Source organism: Mustela nivalis, assembly GCF_964662115.1.
Source record: "Mustela nivalis genome assembly, chromosome: 3".
NCBI lineage: Eukaryota > Metazoa > Chordata > Mammalia > Carnivora > Mustelidae > Mustela > Mustela nivalis.
Genome location: NC_139022.1, coordinates 49,273,038 through 49,290,376, shown reverse-complemented (window position 1 = coordinate 49,290,376; position 17,339 = coordinate 49,273,038). Strand labels below are relative to the sequence as shown.

The window sequence follows — 17,339 nt, the reverse complement described above, 5'->3', positions numbered from 1 at the left end:
CTCTCAACTCTGTGCCTTATTTCCCCTCAGAAAGCAGATGGAAACTTCCAGACTGTACATAACTCACCCAGTCATGGAAACCTGTATGAGCTTTCACAGGCCTCTCCCCCAGCCTAACTATGTCACTATACAGTCACCCCTTGACTATGGTTCAAAGTTTAAATGGGCTCATGTATCAGGATTTATATAATCACTTTCTAATTAGTTTAAGGGGAAAACATGTAAATTCAGAGCTGATTTACCTCAAGTTTTGATCACTTACATTCCTAGCACAAATAAAATTCTAGCACATAGTAGATCCTCAGTAAGTATCTGATGAGTCAGGGGGATGAGTAGAGATCTTGACTATACAGTTAGACAATAATGACAACAAAACAGAGCTCTAGAGACTGGCAGTTCTTAAGAAATCTGTGGATCTGGAAGTAGGTAAAGCCAGTATTATCCCTGGACTTTGTAGAGTCCTATGTATGAGTTGGATCTCTGTCACTTGCAACCAAACAATGAATAAAAAGGCATAACCCTGTGGAGAGGGTGGTTGGGTTATGGACATTGGGCAGGGTATGTGATATGGTGAGTGCTGTGAGTGTGTAAGCCTGACAATTCACAGACCTGTACCCCTGGGGCAAATAATACATTATATGTTAATAAAAAAAGTATAGCCCTTATATAACTTACACTAATAAATTTCAAAATCTAGATTAAAGTCATGATTTGTAAGGAAAATATAATTTACCAATACTGGCTTGAGGAGAGACGAATTAGTTTAGTAACCACAGGAAAAAACTAAATAGGAAAAATCTCAATAAAGACTTTTTTTTCCCTTTGGTTAAGCAAGTATTTGTTTTTTTTTAAAGATTTTATTTATTTGTGTGTGTGTGTGAGAGAGAGAGAGAGCACAAGTAGGGGAAGCAGCAGGCAGAGGAAAAAGCAGGCTCTTCGCTAAGCAAGGCGCCCAATGCAGCACTTGATCCCAGGACCCCAGGATCATGACCTGAGCTGAAGACAGATACTTAACTGACTGAGCCACCCAGGCATCCCTGATTAAACAAGTTTTAAAAATATATCAAGGATAGGGGCACCTGCCTGGCTCAGTCAGTAGAGCATGTGACTTGATCTCAGGGTCATAAGTTTGAGACCGATGGGTGTAAAGATTAAAAAAAAAACCAACCAAACAAAAAAATACCCAAAAAACAAAACACAAGGATCAATAACTCTATGAAACAGAAAAAAAATGCATCAGTTTCATCTTACTTATAAACAGTTCTATCCCAAGAATAAAAATAACTTAATGTTAGAAATCTTTGAACAAAATTCAAATTATACCCATTAAAGCACATCCTGAACCTCCAATATATGCTGAAAAATCACTTGATAAAATTTTATACTTCCTAATTTTTTAAGTAAAAAATTAATAAAATAGAATTTAACAAAGGATATCTACCAGAAATTCAGAGCATATATTATCCTTAATGGTGGAACATTAAAAGCATTTTCACTAAAATGTGTAACAAAGCAAATATTTGTTACACATCGCTAGTATTCAACCTTCTGGGCCAGACCATAGCTAAACCAATCCTAAAAACAATCAAATAAAACATGAATATTGTATAGGAAATAAAAGACTCACCAACTGCCAAAGATGGACTTCTTTTGGATTTTTTAGGTAAGGATATGTCAACAAACTTTTAAGAATTCGACTGCATTAACAGATTAACATATAAAAATCAAATTGCTTTTACTGTGACAGCAATGACCAATTATAAAATACATTAGAAAAAAGGTATATTTTACTATAGCAACAAAAACTAAATGTCCAGAAATAAATTGCAAAAAATGTATGATGATATAAAGATATCTTATGAAACCAAGCCTACAAAAGCTTTAGCGTAATGAAGACCTAGCTTGTTCTTAAAGAGAAATACCATTGTAAATCTCTCCAAATCCTGTGAATTTAGCACAACCAAAAACATAACTTCAAGATATGTTCACCAACAGTCAAGAAATTTTTGGGAAAAACATTAGGATGGTAAGTGTTACCTCTACCAAACCTGATCCAAACACCACAAAACTAGAATCAAATGAATATATTATTTATTTGGGATATCAAATACCTCAATTAAAGAATTTAGCACATAATAAAATAGCATTTCAAAACAGTGAGAAGAGTAGACTTCAATAAATGGCTTCAGAACTTCTAAATAAAAGTAGCTCTAGACGTTACTCTTCACAAAAATCAATTCTTTTTATTCTTTAAAGATTTTATTTATTTGACAGAGATCACAAGCAGGCAGAGAGAGAGGAGGAAGCAGGCTGCCTGCTGAGCTGAGAGCCCGATGTGGCTGGGATCATGACCTGAGCCGAAGGCAGAGTATTTCACCTACTGAGCCAGCCAGTAGCCCCACAAAAATCAATTCTTGATGAAGATCTCGCTGGACGCATACATAATAAATGTCTTAGAATACAGAATATACTTCATATTTTGGAATAAGTCATAAAAATTTATCAATTTGAATATATAGAGATATAAAACATTTATTAAGAGATACCATGTATGTCAAATACAAGTGACTGAGTAAACACTGGTAACAGATATAAAAGACTAATACCTGTACTATATGAAAAACTAACAAAAATTAATAAAGACAAATCATTCAACAGAAAAATGAGCCATACTGGGAAAAAGCAATTCACAAATATAAAAAAAAGATCTAAAATAAACATATGAAAAGATGCCAATTATTACTAGTGCCAGAGTTTTTAATTAAAACAAAAAATATTTTATTCATTAAAAAATTTTAAAAATCTAGTATCAAATGTCCTTAATGATATGGGGAACCGGTATTCATTCATTGCTCAGAAACTGTAAGTTGGTAATAGCCATTTTGGAAGCCAACTGAAGTATCTTTTTAAAACTGCCTAACTCTGGTCCAGAATTCAAAACCTAAGTATGTACTACAGAGAAATCCTTTTATGCAGATAGAGTCACACAGGATGATGTTCTTTAGCATTATTTGTAATTAGGGAGTGGGGAAGGAAACTCTCTTAAGTGTCCATTTTAGGATAAATAGATTATGGAATGATTTTTTTTTTTTTTTTTTTTTTTTTACAAAAGTACAGAGATTAGGTGTGATTATACTGAAATAAGCCAAATAGAAAAGTTGTGGAATGATATGCATATATGTAAAAATTAAAACTATACATTTTATTTTCTATGTTTATATACACCATGTATATACATGCATAGACAAAGGTCGAGGTGAAAGTTAACAATTGACTTATAGGGAGGATATTAGCATTGAAGGTGACTGCCAAAAGTATTTATTTCTGATGTAGTCAAATTACAAATAATAAATTTGTAATTTCAAATGTAAAGAAAAAGCAGTATACAGAAAATGATACATTTTGGGGTGCCTGGCTGGCTCAGATGGCTAAGCATCTGCCTTCAGCTCAGGTCATGATCCCAGGGACCTGGGATCAAGCCCCACACTGGGCATCCCGCTCAGTGGGAGGCCTGCCTCTCCCTCTCCCACTCTCCCGGCTTATGTTCCCTCTCTCGCTGTGTCTCTCTCTGTCTAATAAATAAATAAAATCTTAAAAAAAAAAAAAAGAAAGATAATGATACATTTTAAGAAAAAATATACACTCAAAATTATTCTTTGTATTTCTTTCTTTCTTCCTTCTTTCCTTGATGTAAACATAAAGGAGAGGTTCTGGAAGACTACCTGCCAAAATGATGCTACTACTATACAAAGATACCTCCAACAGAAACAATACATTCAACTCCTATATTCTCATTTAAAAGAGGTAAATTCAGTTCAAGATTTGTAAAAGCAATACAATTATCAGTTTAGAGTTCTTATTATTTTGTTTAGTTATTTATTAACATTCACATGGTACATGAGTATATACTAAAATTTTGCCATATCTTTAGAATTTAGTATTTGGGGCAGAGAGGAATATAATTTTTAAAGTTAGACTTAAGGCATTAACATTTCAGTCAATAGTTAAGGTTATACACTTTCTTTAAAAAAAGATTATTTGAGAGAGAATGTGAGAGAGAAAGAATGTAAGAGAGAGAGAGCATGAGACGTGGGAGGGCCAGAGGGAGAAGCAGACTCCCCACTGAGCAGGGAGCCCAATGTGGGACTCCGACACGGGTCTCCGGGATCATGACCCAAGCTGAAGACAGTTGCCCAACCAACTAAGCCACCCAGGCGCCTTAAAGTTATCAATGATAAACTCCTTGTAAGGACTGTTTTTTCTGGAGATTATGTAGTAAAAGCTTAATTCTAATGAGAATGATATTGGCATTCATATACAATCAGTTACATTTTATGAATAACATTACTTTTGAACGTATAAACTAAAAATTGTTTCTAGAGGTCTGTTCTTAGAATTACTTTTTATAATGTAGATTAAACTTTAAAAGTATTACCACATCCATTATCAATTTGGCTTCCAATTATTATATAAATTGCCTGTAGCAGTATGGTTTCTCTCACCTCTACAAGAGCAGAGCAAAGAGAACACCAAAGCAGTCATATTGCATTGTATCTTAAAGACCTAACACGTAAGTAGCAATTGTCCCTTGCTTTTTTCTGCTCCTATTTAGGAAACTGTTTGCATTTGTGATAGCATAATCCCACCACAAAGTCCTCTATCAACCTCTCATATTGAGGGGGCTTCAGTTAACAGGTACAAAGACTGGAAGTTTATTCACTCATTTGTGACCTTAGCTATATCCTTGAAAGCCTTTTTTTAGTAGCAAGGAAAGGGGACATACACAGGAGGCAAAGCAGCTTCCATGATGACCTCCCAACACTTTTCCAGGTAGAGGAATTGTTTATTTTTAATTCATATTTGCTCAAGTCTCAAATCATGAAAACACTAAGAGAAACCGCCAGAGCTCACACAATGGTTAGGAGAGAAAAGTATACAGGCAGTAGTTTCTTCCAAATAAAAAGGCATCAGTAAGGAAGATACACTCTGAAGGGTATCTTCAATGGAATTTAGAATTTCCCTCCCCTATCCTAGGCCATTCAGCTGTCTCCTACAGCAATTCACCTTCCTTATAAAATAGCAAGTTCCTTTAGAAAGGCTCCAGTGGAGAGAACACCAGGGTGGTGTTATAAACCTTATCTGTCACTGAGATCCCAAAATGACCTTAGCTAATTCCTCTTCCGCATTATAAGAGGGGTGCACTAAAGTCTGAGTCAATGCTCAATGACCATGTTTTCATCAGAGGCCACCAAGGAAGGAAACATACCTTTTTATTTCACATCATGAAGGCCCTCTTATAACTGTATCACATATCAGTTTTGTCTTCAATTCAGCAATATTTTACAAGAAACACCTAACATCTCTTACATTACAGGTGTTCAAAAAATAGGAGCTGATGACAACATTTCAGTCATATACAAGTGACTGATGTGAAGTGACTCAGAAAATAAGTCATTTGAGTAGATTCTATAAATCTTTAAAACAAAAGGCAAGTATAATTTTATTTCAAGAAAATATTTAGCATTTAAAGTGAAGAATGACTACTAGTTAGTAGTGCTGGCATTTATTTTCTTTTCACGGTGAAACTTGGAAAACAAGGTATGAGTTAAACTGAACCCATTTAATATAAAAGTCTTAGTCACTTAAATTTATCTTTATAACAAAGCACTTTTTATGTAATTCAAAATACACATGCTTTGATTGAAGAGTGACTGTAAATGGATCCAGTTTTCTTCCACCTGTGATGACAACTTCATCATTTCTTCTAGAAGTACTGGCTCTGAAGGAAGCATTTTAAGGTGTAACTGAAATAAAAAAATATTATAATATTTAAGAAAGTTAAAATTTTGTTTTTTCTAGATTCAACCTTCTTACCAAGGAACATCGTAAGATACTACTATGAATATTACTTCCTTAGATGCTGGCTTATTACTAGTTCCCATTTCCCTCTCCTCTATCAAACTTTATTGTGAGTTCCTTTATGGTACTGTCTGTCTCTCCCTTAGTAGAACTGAAAGTTATCATCATTCTCCTCCACCTAATGAATCCCTTGATACAAGTCTAGAAACAAGGTCCCAGTTCTAACACTAACTCCCTATTTCTGTGCTTCTTTAGGTTTCTCCTTTCACTGGAACCTATTGGTAATGAATGATTGATGGCTCTCTACTTTAACATCTAAGGATTAAAATAAATTTATACACAGGAACTGCAGTTCATTTGGGAAAGGATATAGAAAAAATATGTAGCATTTCTATTTTTTTCATCCTATATGCTACCATCTAAATATCTACTTCTAAAATAAATTTAAGTAAGTGAAAATTCATTTTATATATTCATGGGATAGAGGAAGTATTTTTTAATACTAAAAGTCAACATCATCTACTTCCTTCAATATAATATACCACTGAAATAAACATGAGTTCTCCCATTATATTAGTCATAAAAACAACTGTTCTCGACAAATCACCTGAAACCCCTTCAGCCAGGATAGAAGTATTTTGATTCCACCAGCAGAAAAAAACAAAAACAAAAAATAAACATGAAATCTAATTTTCTCTTCATGATCATAGAAAAACTGCCAAAATACAATGACTTAAAAAAGTTAATAGTTCAGTATACCGAATCAAATGGATAACACAGAAAAGTCAGGGGGATGAGTCAAATTGTACTAAGTAAAAGAAAAGACTACAAAGCTGTGCTATTTAGCTATCCAATACAATAACCACTAGGTGAAGATGGCCATTTACATTGAAATTAATTAAATTTCTATAAAATAAGAAATCTAGTTTCTAAGTCACATTAGCCACATTTTTCAGTGCTCAGGAGCCAAATGTATGAAGTGGCTGCCACACTGGACAAAGTGGATAGAGAACCCTGCCATCGCTGCAGAAAATTCTATCAGAGAACATTACCCTAAGGGAAGGCAAGCTGAGAAGTACCATGTTTCATTAGACTTACCTTTAGAAACAGTGCAAGATATGCCTGGGCTAACTCAAAATCACGCTTCCTGTCCAACATCATCCCGATCATTTTTAAGAAGCTCTGCATAACTTCTACAGATCCACCACAATCAGGAGACAGGCTTCGCAGCTCTGTTTCAATTCCTGATGGGCCTAATTCTTTCAGAAGGTTAAGAGCAGCTTCATCTGCATTTTTAAGAAGAATCCAGTTATTACCTACAATCACTTCACTTAGGAAACTATAGTTTCATTTCATACCCAAGCAACATACATTTAAATTACACAGGACATTCTTTCTATGGCTTTATTTTTTCCTGTTAAGAAGTAAAATGAACTCCAAATTAAGTAACAATCAGTATAAATGATTAGAGCAATACAATAAGAAGGACTTAAAGCACTAAAATTTTTGCATTTAAGTTTTCTTTTCCTGCTGCTCAAGCTGTTAAAGAAAATCTAATTAATGCCTAGTAACAGACACTTCAAGATGGTCTTACATCAATCAGATGGTCACACAACAATCAGAACAAATACAAATATGAGAAGGCTGTAAGTACATACCAAATTATTAGAGTAGTTGCATGGAGAATAGGATGAGGTGGGGGAATTTATTTTTCTTTCCTTTTATTGTTATAAAATTTTTTAAAGTACCAGATGATTATTAAGAAATACTAAAAATACAGAAATATCTAAGAGGGGGAACAATTCCACCTTATTCTTACATACCCCAAATTTACTCCTTTTCTCTAGAAATAAGCATTTCTGATTTATATGCATCATAAGAATACATATTCTATACACTTACAACTATTCTGTAATAGGTATTTGATATTATAATGGCAATGATTATGCTTTTAGCTTTTAGAAAAGAAGTAACACCAATGATAAAACTCTAACAAATTTTATTTTCTGTCCTTCAGTCTACACTAAATAATAGTGCTTTTCTTCTTTGCCTCTCCAGAAATATAACAAGTTACTTCTTTACGATCTTGCTATTCTTTAGTCATCTACAATGGCCCATCAGCACCATTATTTGACTTTTGCCAAGGTGGACTCGAGTGATGCTGGTATGAAAACAAAAGCATTTGGATCCCAAAAATAAGAGGATAAATCAAACAAAGAGAGTGACTGTGATTCTGATAATTGCTTATAGTTCTTATTATTTATCATTATTAGCTACAGGTTGTAGCTTTCAAAATTTAAATGTATTAACAATAAATACATTTTAAAACTGCCTTACTGGGATAACTTGGGAATATCTAAAAATCACCTAAGACAAGTCTCTGCTGTATTATAAACTGTATTTGTAAGTAAAAACAAAGAAAGAGATGGGGGTGGGGAAATAACTAATTTTCCATATAGAAAGTGTGAAATGTTCTCAAAAGGTAATTATAATATTGATACTCATCCAAGTTTAGTGTTACTCGTTTAACATAACAGTACAAAAGCTAAAATTATTTCACATTAAAATCAAAATTTCAATCCTTTAAAGATTTTACTATTTTCTTTGAGCTACTGAAAAATCTGCTAATATCATTCAATTTCTCTTCATATAAAGTATATTGATGATATTTGGTAAAAGATTTTATAACTTAACTTACATTTATTATTTACTAGTCCTTCTTCAAGTTTCAAGCAGAAATCTGATTTTTGAGCCAAAATTCCAAGATTTACCACTTTCGACTTAAACAAAAACAAACATACATTATTGCAAGAATACAAGTGTAACAAAAAAAATTATAGCTTATAATTAAAAGCTATCATTAATTTACTGTGTATCTTAATACTAGGTCTTGATAAAGAATTACAAATGCAGAATACAAAACACACCCTATATACTTAGAATCCTCCAATTTGGTTTTTACCTGATGGGGATCATTATTTTGTTCAGGTGCAGCATATCTGGGTACAAGGCCAGGAACCGTTGGAATAAAAAATGGTGCTGATTTGGGTACTTTGGGTGGTTCCTTTGGTTTATTCTTTTTCTGATTAAGAGAAAATGAGAAAGCGAAAAAGACTAATAAGTCCTTGCCAACAGTTTCTAATACTTAATTCCAAGTCAATTTTAAAACAAAGTGCAAAAAGTAAAAAGAAGGAATGAAACTTTCTCAAATTTGAATGCCAAAATAAAATGTCAACTGATGAATATCACAGATATCTTTAAACTAGGGTTCTCAAGGCAGACCTCTAGTACCCTTGCTGATAAGGCAGAAGAAAAATGACAAGGTTCAGGAGAAGCTCTCAGAACTCTCATTTTCCTCAAACATGATTTACATGAATATTTACGTAAAGAAGTAACAAGCAATTTTGAACTTCTACAATCTTTTTCACAAAATGGACTAGAAAACAAAACTTACGTAAATGCTCAACAGTTTCTTACATTTTTTTTTCTCCAAAAGAAATTTGGAGCTAGAGGTAGACTTTGCCATTAGAAATAATTCAGTAAATTTTCTTATGAAGAATAGCCCTGATTCTTCTAGTTCGTTGGAATTTCTATGGATTTTTCCTTCGTACTTTTTGTTTTTAAAAAGCAAAAGAACACTATTGCTCATTTATAAAATTACAAATTTTATAATTTATAATATATGTTATATAATAAAATTATAAAAATCATAAAATTATAAAAATGTTAAGTGTTAGTAAAATTTTAACTTTAGTAAAATTCTATCAGGAAAACCTCCACTGGAATTCCCACTGACAGAATTTAGTTTTGGTGACCATATGCTACACGTCACTCACCACCTCAGGAGTATCTGATGAAAGAGCCTTTCTATGGTAATCTGCCTTTATTAGGAGACTCACAATTTTACCTTACACTATTCCTCTTCCATTCTTTGGAGCTATCATACAAGATTCGTTTTTTGAAAGAAAACCAAGGATACTCATGGCTTTGTGAAGCCACAGCATAAAAGAAAGTTACTACATGAAAGCAGGACAAGGTACTGCCAACTGCAGGGTAAGCATGGCCCTTCTTGGGGGTGGTGGAGACTGCAGAATGAGTCACAGTTACACTTCTAACTCACTGTTCTTGAGTTAGAAGGGACAGAGTCACTGAGTTGTAGATATAAACAGAAGGCTTTTATAAACATTCGGTGCACGTGCCCCTTCGGATCACTACATTTGTATCTTTAGGGTAAATACTCAGTACTGCGATTGCTGGGTTGTAGGGTAGCTCTATTTTCAACTTTTTGAGGAACGTTCATACTGTTTTCTGTCTACAGAAACTATGGAAAGAACTCAGATCCATCAACAGATGAACGAATGTCCATCAACAAATGAATGGATAATAAAGATGTGCAATATACAGATAGATAGATAGATAGATAGATATACACACATACGCACAATGGAATATTATGCAGCCATCAAAAGAAATGAAATCTTGCCATTTGCAATGACGTGGATGGAATTAGAGGGTATTATACTGAGTGAAATAAGTCAATCAGAGAAAGACAATTATCATAAGATCTCTCTGATATGAGGAATTTGAGAGGCAGGGCGGGGTGTTGTGAGGGATAGGGAAGGAAAAAGTGAAACAAGATGAGAGCAGGAGGGAGACAAACCATTAAGAGACTCATAATCTCAGGAAAGAAACTGAGGGCTGCCAGGGGGAGAAGGGGTAGGGAGAGGGTGGCTAGGTTATGGACATTGGGGAGATATGTGCTATGGTGAATGCTATGAATTGTGTAAGCCTGATGATTCACAGACCTATATCCCCGAGGCAAATAACACATTATATGTTAATAATAAAAATAATAAAAGAACAGAAGGCCTTTGCAGGTCCACAGGGCTCTGGAAATGGTCTAATCTCACAAGGAAAACCAAAAGGAGAAAAGTTACCCACAGGACAAATACAGAAATTCTAACTTCTACCATTCAGTAAGAAATAAAAATATTGGAGATGTTAACGTATTTCTTCCATAAAGATCATTCACTCAGGTTTCTAAATAAGTTTTTATGCAGAACAAAACTGTATCTAAGCAAGGAACAGAGTGGTCCAAAACCTAATCTCAATTAATTGGGCATTATTTTGATTGCTCCATTACACACTGATCTACTTGGACTTTTCAATGCATTGCTTTTAAAGCTATCGCATAAAGTATTGCCTTTATAGCTGACACACTGGACAACATGATGGAGAGATTTTACAACTATGCTCCTACACAACATACTTTAAAGCGAACATCCAATCTCTCAAAAAGTGAGCAAGTAAAAAGAAGCATATTTAACTTCTGAGAGGAAAATTAACATGTGAAAACTTTTTCCTTAATCGAGACATACATACCTTTTCTGGTGCTAAGTAATCAGCTACAAAACAAATCTTGTCATAGTTATCTATGTCAATTCTTTACATTTATGCCCGGCCTAGCATGTGATTTAACACATACATAACCTCTAGTGAATATGAATATGTATCTATCCAATCAAGTTTCATAAAACAATACTTCCCGTTACTATCAGAGGATAAGCTTAAAAGTTTTCTATTCTAGTTTATTCTTTTCAATTACTTTTGCTACTCACAAATGGGGATCATAAAATATACTTTGAAAAACACTAATTATGCCATAATTATCCTTTTTTTCCATGTAAAACTATAAATACCTCAAAGACAAAGGAGCTAGGTTTTTTCCCACTGCTGTTGCCCTTGGGACATAATCTAGTGATAAGTTCATATTAAGTTATATGCCTGGACTCAACACAGCAAGCTATAAAAATTTTCTTGGCGTTGACAGAGTAAGGTATGGAATGGTAAAGGGTAACTAAAGTTTAATTAAAGACCAGAGAAAAGTCTTCTGGTCCCCAAACACCTAGCAATAGAAATGTCACACATCATGGCAGCAACTTTTTTTCCTCATTTTTGTAAGTACAAAAAAGTTTATTAGGTTAGATTTAAAACATCTAATTTTTAATGATTCTGCAGTTGCAGGCTATACTTTTGCTCAGTGCCCTCAAAGTCAATTACTATAGAGAAAGAATCCTATAATCACACTGGACCACACAGTCTTCAACTAAATGATATTTTCTACTACCTTAGGCTTTACTTCTGAAACCCTCCAAGTAGAGGAAGCTATCTCTACTAAAGAAAATGTTTCTCCATTGTGTTTTTAGGGACCAGTATTAAGTGTACTACAGCATTACCTTAATAACATCAAGATTAAGAAGGTTCTTCCACCGTGATTCAGGGAGGAGTGATAGAGTCACTAACTGCTCATTCAGCTGTTCTGGGGAATCATACTCTATCATTTCATCACTTGGTTCTATGGTTTCTTCCAATAATTCCACATCTTAAAACAAAAAATTTTCAGGTAAAACAAATTAATGCAGAACGAAAGTTTTATCATATAAAAAGGAACTTACTTTCTTCCAAATCCATTAGTATTTCATAACATGTCCACTGAGCAGAGCCTTATAAACTCTATTGACTTTATTTCCTCATTTTCTCATATTATCTACAACTCCCATCACCAGACCCACTGGTATATTATTTAATTTCTTATCAATACCACATCAATTATATTTTTGCATTAATTAATGAAGTCATTCAAAATATTTCCTAATACTCAGAAAAATACTTTAATTGAATGCATTAAACTCTACCTTCCCTCAAGTTAGGTTTATGATATTACACTTCAAAACTACTGTTTTGTGATTACCTTGAGTTTGACAAGTACCAGGAAGCATCACTACTGAAGGAACATAATCTGTGGGAAGCGGCCGTAGTGAAACAACTGAATACAGGGAAATATTGGACCTGAGAAATAAACATACAAACAATATTTTAAAACTTATAAAAACAGATTTTTTCAAAGAAACTTCAATTACTGGTAATAATCACTACTATCTTATACTTGGCTTCAGATTCCAATCACAAAAGTTAAAAAAAATCTAAAAGTCAATATTAATTTGAAAATGCCTTGATTCATGTCATAGATGTCATCATAAGAAAGTTGTGCATAAATATTATTTATTAATGGAGTCTTTATTTTTAATGTAATACAAAAAATATTTGAGAGATCAGTAGTGGATAATACTTTTATAAGATAACATAACCTCCATATATTTATATCATTTTGACAAATGGCAATCTCCATTTAGAGAAATCATAACTGAGGGAAAGATGGAGTCAGACAGTTAAGTCAGAGAGAATATGCTGATTAGATTCTTTGGGTTGCTGAAGTTATGGACTTTCCCTTCTCTAGAATGGTCTTCTAAAGTAGTTATGTTTCTGCTACTTGACCCTGTAGCATGGCCTTGGATGACTCATCAAGATGTAGATACTGCTCCCAAAGAGGGGTAATCAGATTCTCTTTCACATACATTATAATCTGGAATGTAAAATAATAATTGGGAATGTCAGGTTCTGAGTTACATTAATATATATATATTAATATATTATACTCCTGCTGACATCCCACAGATACTCTTCTCTTGTCTTGATTGTTCAAGCTTCTTAAATGCCAGGAAATACTCTACTTTGCACATTAAGGTGGCCAGAGTCCAATTTCTAAATATATATCATATATTTATTTTCATATCCTAAAAATCTAATTATAAAATTTTTAATTATAAAATTTTTAAGGATTAATTTCCTTCTCTTCTTTAATAAGAAGAGTTAAAGGAATTAAACATGAGAACTCAGAAAATAGGTAAAATTTTTCTAGATCAAGACGATGGACCATTTATTTTGAACTCTTACATGTTTATCATCACCACCATTATTATCTTTCCATGGTTATGTAGAGTTATATAACTAGAATGAATCCTAGAAAGGATTTTGATCATACTTATGGCTTATTCTGAAGATAAGGTAAGCTGAGTTGAAATGTTGGCCAAAGTTATAAAGTGGTCCTCGAGCTGTATCTAACTGGGGACTCCCCTTCCCTAGTATTTCAAAATTCACTTAACCTTTCTGCAAATAAAAGCTGAATATGATAGGGGCACTTGGGTGGCTTAGTTGGTTAACGGGTCAACTCTCGATTTTGACTCAAGTCATAATCTTGGGGTCCCAGAATAAAGCTCTGCATCTAGCTCTGCACTTACTGGGGAGTTGGCTTGAGAATTCTCTCTCTATCCCTCCCCCAACTTGCATTTTCTCTCTCTCTCTCTCTAAAATAAATAAACCTTAAAAAAAAAAAAGACAAATGCGATTGATAAAAATCAGTCATGTGGTTTAGAATTTCACACTTAAGCAGATATCTAAATTATCAAGCAGATGTTGAATCAGTCACAAATTTATGGTGAATTAACTCTAACTATGTGAAATTTCTATTTTATAAGTTAAAAAAAGAAAAGCTAAATGGCAATGTTAGCAACTATGATTTTCTGACAATATCATCCTCCTCCTCCTTACCCACAATAGAAATGTAAGAAATAACTTACCAAAGATAAATTCCAAGGTGATCCACGTGGGAAGTGGCCAGAAAGTCACCAGTAGGAGACATAGTAATGTTGAGAGGAGCGGAGTCCAACAAAAAGCTGTCTATAAGGCTATAAAATGAATTATAAAGTTATGAAGTATTTAAGCTCTACCAAAAAAGGACATAACTCACAAAATATATCTTTGCTAAAAGAACAAGGGATGAGAGTCAAAGAAAATACTCATTTTTGATTTTCACTAACCAATACCAGAAAGCTATCACTAATAGAGCTCTGTCAAGTAAATTAGTATGTAAAAATAATCTCTCTTAATAAGAAAGACGGAGAACATTAAATATACCAATTAACTGAAGAAAGAGTTTTAGCAATAGGGAAAATACTAGAGGAAATGCTCTATTTTTCTGGAACACCATTTTGCCTGACTGACTTGGGGACAAATTCTGAAGATGTAACATATTTAAAATAAATCTGATTACCAGTACTATCCTGTATTTTTGTTATTCCAGTGAAATTTTAAAAAGGCTTAGGCAAGAAAGGGAAGGAATAAAATAAAATGGCTGTAAAAAAGAGAAAGAAAATAATGGAAAAAACTTTTGAGCACTTCTACCTATTTTCCAAATAGGTAACCTACTATATGTGAAACATGAAAATTCAGTCTGTAAAGCATAACTATAAAACAGCTTATGGAAACCAGTATCACATCTTTGAAAGGCTTGGAGGAGTTAAAAAGTTGGGCAGGAATGAGGAGGAGTGATCACACCCAGGTAGGAGACACAAAAGAGGATTCTCAAGAGAATGAAATGATTGAGATAAGCCTTACAAATGAACAGGATCTCAGAGGATGTTGCTAGTAGAGAAAGTACTTCCTGGCTGAGGGAACTGTGAAGGTAAAATAAGAGGAAGTGCAATTGGGTATAAGCAAGAAGTGATTTGGTACATAATAGGTACATAAGCATAAGGCTGCAAATAGCACCTTAAATACCAAACACTTGAGTTTGTTTTTATCTTTTAATCAGTGGAAAAGTCACTAAAGGCTTTTGAGCAGATAGTGGTGCAATTTTCACTTTCACAAGAAAATCTGCCATCAGAATGTTGAATATATGTGAACAGGAAGTATAGTGAGATTATGGTAGCAGTCATCTAACCTAGCAATAAAGATCTGAACTAGAATGGTAGTAGCAGGAAATGAAACAAGGTAGATTTAAATAGCAAAAAGAAAGATCTAACCTGGGGCACCTGGATGGTTCAGTGGGTTAAAGCCTCTGCCTTCGGCTCGGGTCGTGATCCCAGGATGCTGGGATCGAGCCCCATGTCAGGCTCTCTGTTCGGTGGGGAGCCTGCTTCCCTCTCTCTCTCTGCCTGCCTCTCTGCCTACTTGTGATCTCTGTCTCTCAAATAAATAAATACAAATCTTTAAAAAAAACAAAAAAAGAAAGGTCTAACCCACTGGAATCTTGCAGAGGAGGCTTCTTACACAGGCTGAATGTGAGTACTTTGTATACTTTAAGATAAGCATATGGGTTTTAGTAACAGCAAACTACATTATTCACTGAAGCCAATACATTATCCATGGGAAAGCACAGCAAAACAACTGAAGTGTAAAATCCACATTAAGGAGCACCTGCGTGACTCAGTTGGTTAAGCACCTGACTCTTGATTTTGGCTCAGGTCATGATCTCAGGGTCATGAGATGGAGTTGCATGTCAGGTTCCATGCTGGGTGTGGAGCCTGCTTAAGATTCTCTCTCTCCCTCTCCTTCTGCCCCTCCCCCTGTTCTCTTTCTCTCAATCTCTCCTTCCCCCTCAAAAAAATTCCACATTAAATAAAATAAATTATTTCAAGAAAAAAAATGTAACAGCAGTTAACACTTTTTAGTTCTTCATGATAGGAAGTACCCTAAGCACTTGAGTCTACTTAATTTAATCTTCACAACCCTCTGAGGCAGATATTGTCCTTACTACAAGATAAAAAAAATGTGGTCCAGAAGATTTAAAAACCTGTTCAAGGTGGAAAGTAACCAAGCCAGAAGCAGTCTGAACTCTTAATCACTGTAAATTCAGCAAAACTGAAAGTAAAGATACAATAAACAACTCAGTAGTATATACAGACCCAGAGGATGCTTACATTGGTGATTCATGGAACACAACTCTAAGCAGCTCAAATGTAAATGAAGACTGTTCTGTGGTAACACTGACTTGTTCATGATAAAATCTCTTTCTCAATTTGTTCAGAGTGATTTAAAATGTAACCTTTAAATAATGAATGCAAAATAAGAAAACAAGACTAAAATAAGGAGCACTGAAGATCCCCAGTGACGTGTGCTCGGGACAATGACTACTGTTTAATTCTTAGTATGGGGAAAAAGATGAGTAATAACCTGTCTGATTTCTGTTCAAACCTACTTTGGAGGTTCAGAGGAATGGCTTCCCTAAGGGATTAAGGTGATGTGGGAAGAAGGGAAATATTTGCTAAACACTTATATGCAGAGACAGTTAAATTATGTTAATTCACTTAATCCCAATAACCCAGAGCAGAAACATCATCTTAGTGTATATAGATGAAAATGGAACCTAAATACAACAATTTCAGATTTCACCATTTGTGTCTTGTTTAATATTCATTAAAAGTTATGTGAGGGCTGGGGCGCCTGGGTGGCTCAGTGGTTAAGCCGCTGCCTTTGGCTCAGGTCATGATCTCAGGGTCCTGGGATTGAGTCCCGCATCGGGCTCTCTGCTCAGCAGGGAGCCTGCTTCCTCCTCTCTCTGTCTCTCTGCCTGCCTCTCTGCCTACTTGTGATTTTTCTCTGTCAAAAAAATAAATAAATAAAATCTTAAAAAAAAAAAAAAGTTATGTGAGGGCTGAAATATCCTAATACATTTAGAATCTGTTAAAAAGAGAATCTAATGCTTAAACAAATTTATTTTACTTGATACTGTAATTATTTTGTCAAATTCTTTGTACAACTTAATTTCCACAGTTGTTGTGTGTGGGTGGATTACGTAAAAG

At 34.2% G+C, this 17,339-nt stretch overlaps 1 protein-coding gene across 1 annotated transcript in view; it reads right to left on the bottom strand.

Moving 5' to 3' along the window:
* Positions 1 to 3,862: 3,862 nt before the first annotated feature.
* WDR36 (WD repeat domain 36) overlaps positions 3,863 to 17,339 on the bottom strand; it is a 43,894-nt gene continuing 30,417 nt past the window's right edge. Inside the window, exons 17-23 of the mRNA XM_082723718.1 lie at positions 14,337 to 14,444; positions 12,611 to 12,708; positions 12,096 to 12,241; positions 8,822 to 8,941; positions 8,558 to 8,639; positions 6,958 to 7,145; positions 3,863 to 5,804 (exon numbers count right to left, since the gene is read on the bottom strand). Coding sequence (XP_082579844.1) covers positions 5,655 to 5,804; positions 6,958 to 7,145; positions 8,558 to 8,639; positions 8,822 to 8,941; positions 12,096 to 12,241; positions 12,611 to 12,708; positions 14,337 to 14,444 — 892 coding nt within the window. The 3' untranslated portion in view covers positions 3,863 to 5,654. The remainder of the gene's footprint in view (positions 5,805 to 6,957; positions 7,146 to 8,557; positions 8,640 to 8,821; positions 8,942 to 12,095; positions 12,242 to 12,610; positions 12,709 to 14,336; positions 14,445 to 17,339) is intronic.